Raw genomic sequence first — 14,790 nt, forward strand, 5'->3', positions numbered from 1 at the left:
GTTTTTGTTAATTTTTTTAAATTTGTATATGCTCAAAAGAATTATTTATTTCTATATACAGAATGGAATTAAGATTTAGTAATTTTCATGCTCAAGAAAGAAAAATTCATAATTATTTTTTTATTGGTTCCAAAGAATTATGCTCCACTTTTTAATCGGTTCAATATAATTAGTTGAAATAATTTCTAAAACAAACCGAATCAAACAATTAAACTGGCTTTAAAGAATAAATCAAACCGATCTATTTAACCGGACCACATAAACACCCCCTACTCACCATTTTTTTGAATTCTTTGTGCGTATGTTCACTTTTGTTTCTTCAGTTAGCTCGGGTTTATCTCCAATCTGTCTTATTTTTGGAATTTCAAGTAGCCCAAGGTCAGGTCAGGTCAGGTTGGTTTTGAGTTGGACGATTAAAAAATCAACCAGTTTGGTTAATTGGGTCCGGTTGGAGTACCTACATAATATAACCTCACATTGAATGTAATACAAATGTTGAAAATTATTCAGTGTCTAGAACCAGTGAAAAACTTGTCCCCAACGAATCTCGGAAAAGAGAGGAATATTACTAATAAGGAAGAAAAGTAATCCACCTAGCCCTAGATAATTCAAATAAGGAAGAAAGAGAGGAATATTACTAATAAACATAAGGAAATATTCTCCAAGGGACAAGTTTGCAATATTCGGCCCAGATTTCTTTGTATTTCTGCGAGCACCTTGCTTCATCTCTCCTCTCCCTCCATATAAGAAGAATAAAAAGATATATTGGGTAGAAATATGGTATCACGGAGCTGTAAAGAGATAATGAGAAATAACAGTCAAATCAAAAATTAATTTTCTTAGCACAACAACAATATGACATATGAAAAATTAAAATGCATATCCTAACCTTGCTCCACATGGCAAACTGAATGATAGTGCTAGCATCAAATCACCAAGGTAGTTACAGTGCCTTGCAATCCCCCTGTCACAGAAAAAAATAAAAAATAAAATATTTTTTTATCATGACATGTTTGTGAATTCAGATTCTAAGATATATTTGGCAAAATGGTCACAAAAAAATAAAAATGTTGTATGGGTATGCATCCATCTTGATGTAGAACAATATCAATAGTTATGATCTATTGCTGGAGTTGCAGCTTTTGAAATATTAATTGGAAAAATGAGTTTGGTGATTTTGGCACTTAAAGCATGTGGTGGCAAAACTAGACTTTGAAAAAACTTTTGATAGAGAAAAATTGGTATTTTCTCATTAGATGGGTTTTAGGGTAGAGGGAATGGTGATATGTGGATCAACTAGATAAAGTCAATACTATTAATTTTAATGGTGTCTTAGGAGAATCTCTTGTAGAAGAAAATTAAGGCAAGGGATCCCTTGTCCTCCTTTCCTTTTGACTTGGTTGTTGATGTATTAACTAAATTTTGAAAATGCTATGCAATTCTATTATCATGCTTCAAATGGTATTCTTAATTTATATTTTGCAGATGATATTTTATTGTTTGTTCAAGCTGATGCTCATGACAGAGGCTCTAAACATATTGCTATTGTTTTACAAAATTGCATGGACTCAGAAAATGTTTTGCACCAAGTGAGATGATTAGTTTAAACATTTCAGAAGAATTATTCTTGCAAACATTATAGGTGGTAAAATAGTAAATTTACCTATTGAATATTTAGGTGTTTCTTTATAGTGAAAACTTAGATATGATGAATGCTGGGGTTCTTATTGTAAAAATTGAGTGTAAATTGCAAGATTGGAAGGGTAAGTTAATTTCATTAGGTGGTACAATTATTTGCTTAACTCATCTTTATCAGCCAATGGTTATCTATCAACTAAAGTAAGGATGATAGACAAGTTAAGATGTTCTTGCGGTATGATGGTGATACAGTAAAGAAAAAAATATGCTTCAATGAGACGGAATATTGTATGTAGAAGCACAAATCAGGGAGGATTACGACTTTTAGATTTGGAACTAATGAATAAGCATTACTAGGAAAAAGGTGAGTCATACAGACTGATTTATCTCCAGTTCAGGGATGTTGGGAAACATATAATTCAATCAAACAATAAAAATAGAATCAATCAATGAGATTTTTTCCTTTCTTAAAAGGAATTGTTAAGGACAGGGAACCTATAGATTTAGGAATAAACAAAGTTGTAGGAGATTGTAATTCAGTATAGTTTTTTTTTTTAAATTAAACAGGCTTGGAAACCCCCAACTATTACCAGAAAAAAGAAAGAAAAAGAACATGTCGTTACAGAAGCCTCCTCAAAAGTTAATTATTATTTTTCAAATTCAATAAAAATACAAGGTACAGGGTGCAAATATAATTTAAGTGCAGTTGAGATGTGTTTTGTTCTTTCAGGAAAGGCAACATAATATTTCACAAATAAAAATTATGATCAAAGTCAAACAGCATACCAGTAGCCAGAAGCCAGCAACTTTCCACCAACCAATTTGGGCGGTTTGCCCCAAATGATAGCCTTAGGGTTCTTTTTGAATATGTGTTTTTGTTTATTTGCTCCTCTAAATACCAGGTACCTGTGCACACAGTAAAAGAAACAAATAATCAGTCATGATAATTAACTGATCTCGTAGTTGCGTTCACTTATTTGGTAATTTAAATCATGAAAAATTATGAAAATTGTGTGATTTATCAATGTGGTCCAGACAGCAAACAAAATACCCAGTGATGAAGATGATACAATTGATAACAATAACAAATAGGGGCAGCTCCACTTGATTTTTCAGAAGCCACCAACCCTTTTGGAAACAACATAAGAAGAAATTGATAAGTAAACATATAAAATATACTGAATAATATTATCAATGCACACTAATAAACATTGAAATTAATCCGCTCAATCATACATAGCTCAAAAGAGAAATATTAAATGTGATTATTTGAAAAGAGAAAAAATTAAGCTAGCAAGGACAAACTTGTATACTAAAGGTGAAGGGGATGAAAACTAGATCACCAAAAACCAGCATAAAGCCCAATCTTTCAGCAATAATATCCCATCTACGAAATTGAACAAGAAAAAAAATACAATGATTACAAATTTTTTTATTTGCCAGGAAAAAGAAGGATCGCAACAAAAATATCAATATTTTAAATAATCCAAATCAGCCAAGAATTGGACAAGTAGTCTAGCAAGTATATAGTATAAATAAAATAGAATATTCTGAAATAATAAAAAAATAAGGTAGGCTTACGTGGAGGTCATGAATTCTTCATGATAGAAGTAGTCTATCACATAGAGCTACACACAAAATAAAAAAATAAAAAAAATAGAAGAAAAATAAGTGCACAGATAAATACAACAGTATGTCTTATTTTAGGAAAGTGATAGTTTATTACTGCACAAAATAGCTGATAGAGAAAAACTGAAAGATTTGCGGTCCCAGCATGATAGCTCTTTGACAGTATAGAAAGGTTTATGAACAACCATGCCATCATTCCTGCTCTAACAAAGAAGAACCTATACAAGAGCATAAAGTACAATCAAATGAAATGAACAAACTAACAAACAGAATATAAATAAATTCTGTACAGGTTTTACACAGTCCAACTCATATTAGCATTTTTTAAGGAAAAAAAAATAAGCATATGGATTTAACAAATGAGTAAAGCTAGTATGAACGAAAGCTCACCAAGAAGGTTTGTAAGAATAACTTAAAAGATCATATGACCTACTTTAAACGACAAAATCTTTGATCTTCTTGCAAAGCCATGACGTGTGTAGTGTAAACTTTCATTTGTATAAGATCAAGAGATTGAAAAATATGGTGCATTTATTTTTCAACAACTACACTTGATCTTGTACAAAACGAGTTTGAGAAATGGAAATTTGGAACAAAAATATTATCTTGTCACAAGTAGACCAAGATCAATGTTCAAATTCATCATTTAAAACTGATTTGACGGTTTTAGTTAAACTCACAGACACCTTTGATGACAACAAGCTCATAAAAGCTTCACTCTTAATCCACAAGCTACCATAAACCAAATCGGGTTATTACAACTGTCTGCCCACCTTCATGAGAACTTTTTTATATTTGAAATGATTATCTCAGAAATGGAGAAGAAAATAAAAATAGGTTGACTGGGAACATAGTGAAGTTACACGACAGTTCATGGTAACCACAAAAATTGTACAAAGTGAAGAAAGAATCAATGTACTTGAGGTCAACTCCCATGAAGTGAGGATTAAGCTGGATCCCAAACCACCTGCGATACAAACAAACTAATTCATCATTTTATCCAATTTGTGTCTAATAGGTGTGAAGTTGAAGGTCAGATGATACGTTACACAATTGCGAATCAAATGTAACCGAAGGAGGATTCCATTATGAAGTCTCCCACTGATTATGCATTTCCACCAATAACAGTCAATTCGGGTGCTCTACACTAGGTATAGCACAGAGGCTTTTACTAAAAAACAGAGAAAATTTCGGTATGAAGTGCATACCAGTCATCTATGAAATTTCCGGTGACATGTGGCTTCAGAGAAGCACTTCTATTATGTGACTTTGTACCGGCAATGTAAAGTGTCACAGAAACCTCACAATAAATAAATGAAGTCATAGTAAGGTATTGAATAGTGCGTGCAAATTTCGGAAAACAAAAACGACCAGATAAATAAATATATATTTTACTATTCTCTTCACAGAAAAGAACTTTGTTGGTAATATTGCACATAATTTTATACCATTGTTACAACTTTCAGCATTATGGGAATTTGGAGAATTACCAACTTTGGTCACCTAAGCTAGTATTGTGATTTAATTAAATCGATAGCAGGAGATAGCCTTGTCACAACCCAATCTATTAAAATTGGAAAAAGAAATTAAAACTTACAAGTAGGCTGAATATAAGTGTTGCTGATAGCAGCTCAATTCCCTTGTCAGCTACGACCTACAATTATAGTATAACTTTCAAATTGACCAACACAACAATGTTTACACAGTCAGAAATAAACTGCCACTTAGGCACAATTAGTAGAGCTCAGAGGCCCCTTTGATATTTTTCTTTTCTGAGTGTTTGAATAAAATATGCTTAGAGCCATACTTATGCTCAAAAATATCAATGCACATACCATATTAGAAAATTGCAAGTAGCACGAGAATATAATGGGTAACATGATAATGCTGATAGGAAAAAAAACTTAACTGTAGGAGATATCCATTCCAGGTAAACTCCAGCTCCAGTAAGCATCAGCAGTAAAGCAAGAGAAAGCAAACCTATAAATTAACCAACAACCCATATGGAGAATTTTAGAGAAATCAATCTCATCGATTTCAGATTGAGGCCAGAACTGAAATCCAGCAAAGAGATGAGTGATTAATATACTGGTCTAAGCCTCATTTATTTGCCAACAACAATTTGAGTTTCTTTTGGACTTAAATTGTTTTATTCACAACAGCGCCAGTTTCATAATCATTTGACCAAAAAATTACACGGCCAAGAAAAGGGGGCAGTCCTACTCCTACATTTTGAAAATAATCATCTAGAAATCATAAATAAAAAAAATTAGAGAAAGTGAAACGGACCGTTGCAACGGTAATGGAGGCGAGAGCCATCGGAAAGGACAGCACCTGGCACGAGCTTGCCTGGCAGAACCGAGCCAGCAATGGCTAGATAACCCAAGTAAGAACCCAACACAACAACCTGTATGTATGACTCATAGTCTTAACTAACATCATACGCTTAATTCGGGGAAATGAGAAGAAATGATGGTAGACTAGAGAGAGAGTTACTGAGCTGAGAGAAGGCACCAAGGCCAAGGTTAAGGAAGCAAGCGCATGATTGTCGAACTCCATTTCTCTGATGGTCGGTTGGTCGGTCGGTCGGTCTACAGCTTGCTAGGGTTAGCTGCGGGAGTGAGCTGGCTAGCTAGGCCTAGGTGGTAACGCGCGGATCAAGTGTCAGAAACCACAATTAGGATTTACGATTTATTTATTTATTTTATTTTATTTCTCCTTCTCCTTGTCTTGGCTTGGCTTGTCTTGTCTTCTCCTTTTAATGTTCGGATTTTACGTTACGGTACCAAGACGACAACATTTTCATTTTCACTCACCAACGGCAACGGGCAACGGGCAACGGCGAGCAAATAAATTAATAATTGCTCATAAATCATAATTATAACTAGTGACGTAAGGTAAGACTAAAGACTAACTCACAAATCCAATTATTGTCCCACTCATTTATTTTATTTATTTATTTATTTATTTATATATTCATTTCCTAACGAGACGGTGGGCATTGGTTAAAACGTGTGCTTCAAAATTATTTTTAAATACAGCATGGTAAAAAGTCCATTCAACCGCGCGTTGCTTCGAGAATATTTTTCATTGAAATAAAATTTCCAATGATTAACAATAATAACACCACAATCCTATTTAATAACACTTTTTATTTTCATTTGTCCAAGTTTTTGTTGATAAATAATTTATTTTACCAGACAATCATTCAAGTATCATTCATTTATAAATTCATAACATTTTCAAAGCATTATTTTTCAATCTTTAACATTTTCTTTTAAAAGCAATAGGGTTCCAATGCCTCATTTTTTTTTATATCTCATCATACTTCATATTTTATATCTTCATTTTCTTCATATTCAAAGTCTAAATTGTCAATCCGAACCGTTCAACATGATATCCATGCTAAAATATGGTTAGGGATTAAATTTTATCTTTTTTGAAATTTTTTTGCTATTTTTTAAGATGAGTAGAAAATCACTTTTTTTTAACGGTTCAAAAACAGTGATTTTGTACCTATCTTAAAAAATAGCAAAAAAATTTCAAAAAATATAAAATTTGATCTCCATACATATTTTAATATAAATATTTTGTTGAACGGTTCGGATCGATAATTTGGACTTTGAAAACGAAAATATAAAATATGAGGTAAGATGAGGTATTAAAAAAATGAGACATTGGAACCCTCCTCTAATATTTTCCAATCTTGAAGGTTTTCAATTTATAACAAAAATGCGTATTATGTTGCCTCAGAGCCAGAGGATATGGATTCTCCCCTTGCCCCCACACACCACGCGGCCTAGGCAACTAAATTTAAGCACTCTTTAAAGATCTGTGGATCTGAGGAAACCTAGCAAGCGGCTCAGCACTGAATATGAATATGAATATGACACAATGCCCACCACAATTATGCCTTTGCTTTGATTAAATTGAAAATTAGTTATTGAGATTCTAAGCCCACTGAAAGTCAAAAGAAGAAACGCCAGTTTGAAAATAGAGAAACAAAATTTCAATGCCATTTATTATCCATTTCTAACTATCAAACCAGCTGCAATAAAATTCCCACCAGCCTTTCTCACTGGAAACCTTTTTCCCTTTTTGCATATTCTAACCAACCACATATTAACATCGCTAATAATTAAGCATAAAATTAGAACAATAAAAAGAATTTACAAAATCCCCCCCCCCCCCCTCCAAAAATTGAATTTATAAATATTTACCAGCCATAAGATTATCTTATACTCTTCCCATCGGAGAATCTGGCGGATCAGGGGTAAAAGATTGTGCGATTTGTTCTACTGTTGTATTACTGTTTATTAATTTCTTTTTGTCTTCACCAGAAACTGCCTCGATTAAATGTCTCACCTCCTCTTCAAGAAGAAGTTTTAGAGACTTTGAGTACAACTTGTGCTTGCTCTTTTCATGGCTACCTGGAGATACCGCTCCAGAGCAATGCAACAGAGCCACACAGATAGAGAATGCTTGTAGAGTTGACAGTTGAGCATGAAAATCTACCACAAATTGACCAATCCCGTCAGGTAAAATGGAAATTGACGGTACCTTGTCTTTGCTTCCCTGTTAAAAAAAAGTGGGTAGATTAAATTGACAGGTATTGATTTCGGAATTGAACTGGTCTTCTGAATATAAATTTTGTCTATTCTTTTGGTCATATATAGAAATAGAACTACTGAAGATAAACCTCAATTAAGCAATTAAAGGAGATAACTGGTTATAAATGGGAAAATATTTCATAATTCAAAACTTCCAAGTAAAGAACAGACATAGAAACTGAGATTTTTCAAAATTACAGATATTCGCAGTCATTGTATACAAACCTCCTTTTGGTTTGCGCATGCAAGGTCTATGAATTTGTTGTATACGTCTGTCAATGAGTTGTACCTAATATAGCGTAGTTAGGTTAACAGACAAGGTGGTTTGCATTCATTGTCTACAAAATTCCTACTTTTGACATTTACATGTTCCCCTAAGGCCCTAAAGATAGTATGAAGTTTTTTTCAAGATTTTAAATATTGACTGTTCCAAGATTTTAAATAGATATGCCATTAATTGTATGGAGTAATGTAATGTCCCCAAAAGATAGTATGAAGTTTTTTTCAAAACCAGAAATTAATTCAGACTTTATGTTACTGCAGTGCATTTTTAATTTCCATTTATTCAGTAATCAGTACAAAGTCCAGCCAACTACCTAATTAACTCTAGCATGTGAACATGGGCAATTGCAATAACATGAGATGGCTTCAATTTGAAGCTATCCAATTTTACGTGGTATATTGTACCAATTTAGCATAAAATTAAGACATTATAAAGCCTTACTTAATCCTAATCATACAGTGTGAACCAATTCAACTCGCTTAAAAAGTACGACTGATTAAGCCCAATCTAACCAAGTCTGAAGCCAAGAGCACTCAACAGATCCTTCGTTTATACTAATTTTAAAATAACTACTAAATACCAATGATGGAGTAGAAAAGTGTACCTGAAGATGTAACACAAATGGTTGTTTTTTCTCGCTCGTGCCAAGTTCAACCCAATGTTCATCAAAAATATTATCAAGAACCGTAATGGGGCACCCCATATCCCACCCGCCACACTCACACCTGCCCCCGTACCTCCACCTATCAAGCAACCCAGTAGGGCCTGCCTCATCTGGGCCCGGCAATCCATGTGTTCCAATTGGTGTCACCACTCTTACTCTAGGCAAATCGCCCTTTTCATGATCTCTTTCATTTTGACCAAACGGGATTTGCACCACAATCGCAGCCGTCTCAAGTTGGGTGTGCAACTTGGCTTGCGAATGCGGGTAACAAGCCGACGAATCCAAATTGAACGAAAGCCCATCTTCAACAGACGTGCTGCTGTTCCGTCTAGCTTGAGCTATGTCGTATAGAAGAAACTCGGTGACAGCAGAGTTGCATGAATTCCCATTTTCGCCCTTCTCTGAGCAGAGATAAGATGACACATGCATTTGGCCGACTATTGGAGTAGTATTACCACCTATGGGTTTTTCTTTCATACTCACCCTTCTGGTGCTGTTTTCATGGAATGTGTAAACCCAATTTAATGCATTATCAGTTTTCCAATTCTTTGCTGATAAAATTTCAACCGGGTCCGAGACCACAAACGTGAAGCCCGGTGAACCACATTTCAGATCCAATTTAAGAGTTGCACGTAGGTGAGCTGGTGAAAGAGGTACCGGGGCTGAGATTTTATTTTGGCTATCCGTATTGACCTTCGAGAAATCATGCAACAATGATTTCCATGAATGTCCTATTCTCCTCACTGTTTCACTTTCGGGAAGTGGCGGGTGCTTCATGGATTTTGATCTTTTCATTGGATCCAACATTCTTTTTAGCGTGCTTGATCGGGGTGGTTTCATATTACTATTATCAAAAGATCTGACCTTTGTAGAGAAAGATCGGGCAAGAATAGTAACCATATCTGGTTCTGGGTCCCTTTCAAACCCATCATCGGACCCATTTTGCTGAGGTTCTTCATCGATAGAAATCTCAATTAAATCCTCATCACATTTCAATAGACAAGCATCTCTCCTCGAGCTATCAGGCCTGGATTGGTTATCAGGTTGATCCTGAAAAGTAAGGTCCAGAAACTCCCGTGAATCCATGCCAGGTTTGGGTGCCAAAACAGATTTCCTGCCCGAACCCTCACTAGTGCTAGGCTGACATGAAGTATCCACTATGTCAAAGGAAACAAAGCTGTCTTTTCGGTCGAGATTGAAATCAACCTTTCTCCTTCCTTCAGCGACTTTTCTCATCCGAAAAACCTCGTTCGAGCATTGGTAAACTGAACCCCGTTTGAAAACCGGGTTATCTAATTCGGATTCTGGATTACGAACCCGTGAAGGCATGCTCCTGCAATGAAAATTGGGGATCCTATCCAAGCGCAAATCAGAAATTTCACCATCTGACGATTTCAATTGGTAACCATATCTCTTATCTGGTTTTTCTTTCTTTCTGCTCTTGCTCTTTGGTATCTCCAAAATTACCTGGAATCAGTCACCAAACAAAACAACAGGGTATTAGTGATGCCAAATATATGCAAGGATGGGCGAAATCATATGCTCCCTGAATTAAAATCTAATGGTGGGCAAGGTGGGCCATGCTTAAAAAAGCACAAGGTGCGAGTGTAGTGAGCACTCTGAAAAGAAGTACCTGGACAGTGGTTGCGGCTACAAGGACCCCACCAACAGAACCACCAAACATATGGCCTTCAGGACTCGACACTCTAATGCTTAAATCCCCAGTGCGTGTACGTGTGCCACCTTCATCAGTTGTCATGTATGATCCTGACATGTAAATTATTTGGAAATGACCCTGCAAAAGCACCAATTTCACTATCAAGTCGCTTAAATAGCAGAAAAGTAGTTTAATTTAATGTGATGTTGCATGGCTTTTCAGTCCATAGACAGAAATTAGCTTTAAACCAACATATTTTATTACCAAAAGATACCAATATTGTACTATAAATGACAGAAAATATAACCAGGTATATAATAGAGACAACATAGCCCGGTACAAAATGCTATATGCCCAAACTGCCAACAATTAGGAGGTTCAACACAATTACCAGATTTCGGCTTGTTTTAACTGAACCAACTGTTTTGGATCAATCATTTAATGATTTTGTAATGAATTTAATGGTTCTATGTCACCACTTTCATCAAAAGGACATTTCAGAAAGTTTAACAAAAATTGCAATCTTCCTTTTAGCAGAACTCATATGTTCCTCTTAATTTACAAGCATAGTCCCATTAAAACCCTCAAGTTAAAAAAAATTATCTATAAAAAATTAATTCTTTGCACCCCTTTGATCATGATAGCAACTTCTATCACTTTTAAGGAAAAAAAAAATCATGTGGTTATGTTTTGTCAAAAAAACTGACATTACAACACCATTTTACAAATTGCTTTGTCAAATTAATTTCCTAGTATATCATTACTACAAATAAATCAAGTATTACAATTTGGAAAAAAGGATGATGCACAAAACCAAAAACCAACCAGTGAATATCATCTGAGTTTGTCAATCTCTAAATTAAAACTATCCGTAAATGAGTTTTCCAAACTCAATTAGAATGGTTTTCCAACTCATAAAAAAAAATATTTATCAAGAGCCCCAAGTTAGGAAAATCTCAAGACAGTGACACTGGAAAGAATATGGGCAAACAAAAAAGTAATAACCGGTACATATTTTGAGTAAACAAACATATTCATGTCCAAATTTTAGTCTGACAAATTTAAGAGAGAATTTGTACAAATGCACGAGTCTTAGATTAGAAATCACAGTCTAATAAAGAAAGCTTAACCACCACTTTAATTTTGTGCAGACTGATGGCTAGTTTAATGGCTACAAACTCAGGTAATGGAGAAAAGAACTTGCCTCGTAGGTGACATTGCCATGGGAGCTTGAAGGCTGGGAAAGAGTAAGCCGAGAGACAGCCCCACTTGCTGACATCACACACACTGCTGTTGTAGCTTGTTGTGAGAATGATGCTATCTTTGCGGCAATATCCTGCAACAATTCAAACAAAAAATTTGAGCTTAATCATGCTTAAAATTTGTGATAAGGCAAAATAGCTAAAAAGGGTACCCATACTGTTTCACTGAAATCTTCCCCAACAACAGCAAATTGACAGTTTCTATGGTTATGATCTAACTCAGATGGCTGGAGCATGTGAAGGCATATTGTGAAAAACAATGTAAAAAGAAGAAAAGCAAATATGAAGGTGTTAGGAAACATGTGTAGCTACCATGGTAAAGCTTAAAACCAATACATGCAAAACTGAAATGAAAGCACCGGTGTTAATTTTTATACAAAAGCAACCACAATATGCATGGAATAGATTATCCAGCACTTCAATATTTTATTTATAATACATGAATTCCCACTGGAACCTTACCCATTTACCTTTAATGCACAGCTTGTAAAACTATAAATTTTACACCCACAACAAAGTCAAATATCATCTACGAAGCTCAAGATATGAAAATTATCTGAAAACATACAAATTGCACAATTTTTAGACATATTTGAAACCATATAACCTTATTGTTTAGCAATCAACAAAAAGTAGTACGCAAAAAGATGATTTATGGTACCACAATGTATGTCTCCCGGTAAGAGTGTAAAAATAATTTCCGTTATTATTAGATAACCACCTATCCGAATTCAGTGACTTTTCAAAAAAACTTTTTGTAGAGTACAAACATTGTTCTTGAAATTACTCTACATTAATTGTATTTGCAAATCCATGCTGAATTTTGTCATATTATTCCAAACTATCAGAAGCCAGTGGAGGTTGCAATCGAGAGCCAAATTTGGTCACTGTCACCTTTTTGTTTCATGTAAGAGGTAATAAACAAGCTATTTGACAGCTACAAGCATGGGTGTAAACAAAGAAAGAAAATTTAAAAACTTATTTTTTGGACGAATCACACGACTCATTAACATGTAGCTCAATGAATTCAATATATTCATCCTTAGTTTAATAGAAGAAGAAGAAAAAAAAAAAAAGATTATATGAAATTCACCTCTCCTTGTAAAATCCTGAGCACATGTGGAGTAAACCCTCTCCCCCTTTTCTGACTGTTATCTGTGAGGCTCCATCCAGAGCCAGAAGCAGGAGGCCCATGCTTCTTCTTCTTCTTCTTATTCTCTGACTCTCTGGACCCACCATCAGTAGAACAACCATCTCCATGAGACACCATAACATTAACAGGTTCCGTGTGAAAACTGGACCGGAAAGGGTGGCTTTCGGGTAGCATGGAACGGATCGCCTGCTGGGGAGTTTGTAAAGCAGTCTGAGGGGTGGGGCCCGGTCCCCCCATCGCTCTTCTCTCCTCTTCTCTTCTCTCAAAACTAGGACCTGGATAGAGACGTGTCAGTGGAAACGAACAGAGATGAGATCATTAATTAGTCTGGCATGGCATTGCATTGCATATTTGCATTGCAAGTTAACAACAACCTTTATCTCTCAAAAAAAGCCAGTTCCGTTTCTCTCTCTCAAATTCACTACCAATGGAGTCTGGAGTGGAAATGAGACAAGGAGAGAGATGCATCGAGACACGCTACTAATCTCTCCCGCTTTGCTTTTGTTAAAGCACAGCAAAAGAAAAAAGAAAATTGCCACGTCTTATTTTCTAAAATACCCCCTAAAAATATCTCAAATTTTTTCTTTTTTATGCAAGCCGTTTAAAATGTATTATTTCAAAAAAAAACTCTGTAATAATATCAGTGATAAACATTTTTACATTTATTTTGTAAGGAAATGGGACAGTGATCAGTAGAATGATAGTACATTATTTAAGAGGGCTTAATGGCAAAAACATTGCATGAATGGAGCCATAAATGGTAATTAATAATTGGCTTGGGTTGGGTTGGGTTGGGCTACAGTAGGAAAACATTAAATTTCGCTAATTTCAAGCTCAAGCCAATTTCTCCTCTAGCTGCTAATTGAAGTCACTAATGATTAACAATTACTCGATTAGAAAGAATTATTAATTAATTTCTATTTTCCCAAAGCGGGCTAGTCACGTGACCGTGAGAAGTGCATGGAAGGAACATGATTCCTTTGATCTGAATAAAAAATACATTTTATGCTAGTTGTACCTAATATGGAATTTTTTTTTTAATATTTATGGAAATTCTAAAAACAATTCAGAAAATAAATTTTAATTAAGGATACTAATAAAAAACCAGTCTTTGATATTTGATAATTGATATAGTGATAAAAGATAATATTTTTTATGTGAAAGATCGCAGATTAAAAAGGAACTCAAATGAAGAATAAATTATATGCTAATTGCAACACAGAAATTTTGAACTAACAATGCTCTATTATATGGTTTTAAGTAGGAACAAATTCCAAATATAAAGTTTTTTCAAATGGCAGTTGAGCGACCGTCAATGAGTGTTTGTTGTATCTCCAAAACAGAAAATTCTCCCAATTTAAATTGTTTCCACATAATTATTTCTTTTTTTGGTGCGTTATTCATAACAATCTCGGACCAAATGAACATTAACTAAGCAGTTTTCATTCTAAATTTTTTTTGGTATATGTAAAATTCATAATTGTGTGGTTCATAATCTAATTGTGTCTATAGAATGCACATATCCTGTATGTTTTTATTTGTTTACAGCTGTATATTTTCACATACATTCGTTGTCTAATATTGTGTAACATTTAGTTTGTAACTATTTTGATCAATGCAATCGTCTACAGGCTTTCAGCAAAAAAAAAAAAAAAAAAAAAAATTATGAAATACTGAGTCCAACACCTTGCGTTGCTTTCGCATAGTTCAGTTTGTTAATTTATGTCCAAAAGAATGTAAATAAATAAATAACGCATCATTATTTAAGAAATGCCATAATAAAAAAATCATGGGCTAATAATATATTGCATACAAACTTATGAAGTTGTCACTATAAACGCATTCTGATCATTAGAGATTTGGAGGTTGAATGTAAGTGTAAATATCATATATA

At 34.4% G+C, this 14,790-nt stretch overlaps 2 protein-coding genes across 2 annotated transcripts; both read right to left on the reverse strand.

The window, feature by feature from the left end:
- Window positions 1-477: 477 nt before the first annotated feature.
- LOC144565860 (delta(14)-sterol reductase-like) lies at window positions 478-5,989 on the reverse strand. Its single transcript, XM_078315703.1, has 13 exons — window positions 5,764-5,989; window positions 5,557-5,674; window positions 5,177-5,247; window positions 4,865-4,921; window positions 4,476-4,567; window positions 4,187-4,234; window positions 3,365-3,485; window positions 3,220-3,266; window positions 2,944-3,025; window positions 2,690-2,766; window positions 2,425-2,544; window positions 890-964; window positions 478-791 (listed from the first exon to the last, which is right to left on the reverse strand). The coding sequence occupies exons 1-13, from the start codon at window positions 5,824-5,826 to the stop codon at window positions 638-640; spliced, it is 1,125 nt and encodes a 374-aa protein (XP_078171829.1). The 5' UTR covers window positions 5,827-5,989; the 3' UTR covers window positions 478-637.
- A 1,287-nt stretch (window positions 5,990-7,276) lies between these two features.
- Window positions 7,277-13,182, reverse strand: LOC144565817 (uncharacterized). The gene is made up of 5 exons (XM_078315660.1): window positions 12,837-13,182; window positions 11,686-11,817; window positions 10,458-10,619; window positions 8,765-10,291; window positions 7,277-7,842 (listed from the first exon to the last, which is right to left on the reverse strand). Exons 1-5 carry the CDS (start codon window positions 13,131-13,133, stop codon window positions 7,504-7,506), a joined length of 2,457 nt encoding a protein of 818 aa, XP_078171786.1. The 5' UTR covers window positions 13,134-13,182; the 3' UTR covers window positions 7,277-7,503.
- Window positions 13,183-14,790: the final 1,608 nt, after the last annotated feature.

Source organism: Carex rostrata, chromosome 14 (genome assembly GCF_964058835.1).
Source record: "Carex rostrata chromosome 14, lpCarRost1.2, whole genome shotgun sequence".
In the NCBI taxonomy this organism is placed as follows: domain Eukaryota; kingdom Viridiplantae; phylum Streptophyta; class Magnoliopsida; order Poales; family Cyperaceae; genus Carex; species Carex rostrata.

Excerpts from the sequence above, each read along its gene's own strand:
- LOC144565817 (XM_078315660.1), bottom strand. The coding sequence starts at position 13,133 with ATGGGGGGACCGGGCCCCACCCCTCAGACTGCTTTACAAACTCCCCAG. Across the intron at positions 10,620-11,685 it reads ATGGCAATGTCACCTACGAG|GGTCATTTCCAAATAATTTA; the intron begins GCAAGTTCTTTT and ends GTGCTTTTGCAG. Across the intron at positions 10,292-10,457 it reads TAGCCGCAACCACTGTCCAG|GTAATTTTGGAGATACCAAA; the intron begins GTACTTCTTTTC and ends GACTGATTCCAG.
- LOC144565860 (XM_078315703.1), bottom strand. The coding sequence starts at position 5,826 with ATGGAGTTCGACAATCATGCGCTTGCTTCCTTAACCTTGGCCTTGGTG. Across the intron at positions 5,248-5,556 it reads CCTCCATTACCGTTGCAACG|GTTTGCTTTCTCTTGCTTTA; the intron begins GTCCGTTTCACT and ends GTTAATTTATAG. Across the intron at positions 3,267-3,364 it reads TCTATCAGCTATTTTGTGCA|CTCTATGTGATAGACTACTT; the intron begins GTAATAAACTAT and ends TTTTGTGTGTAG.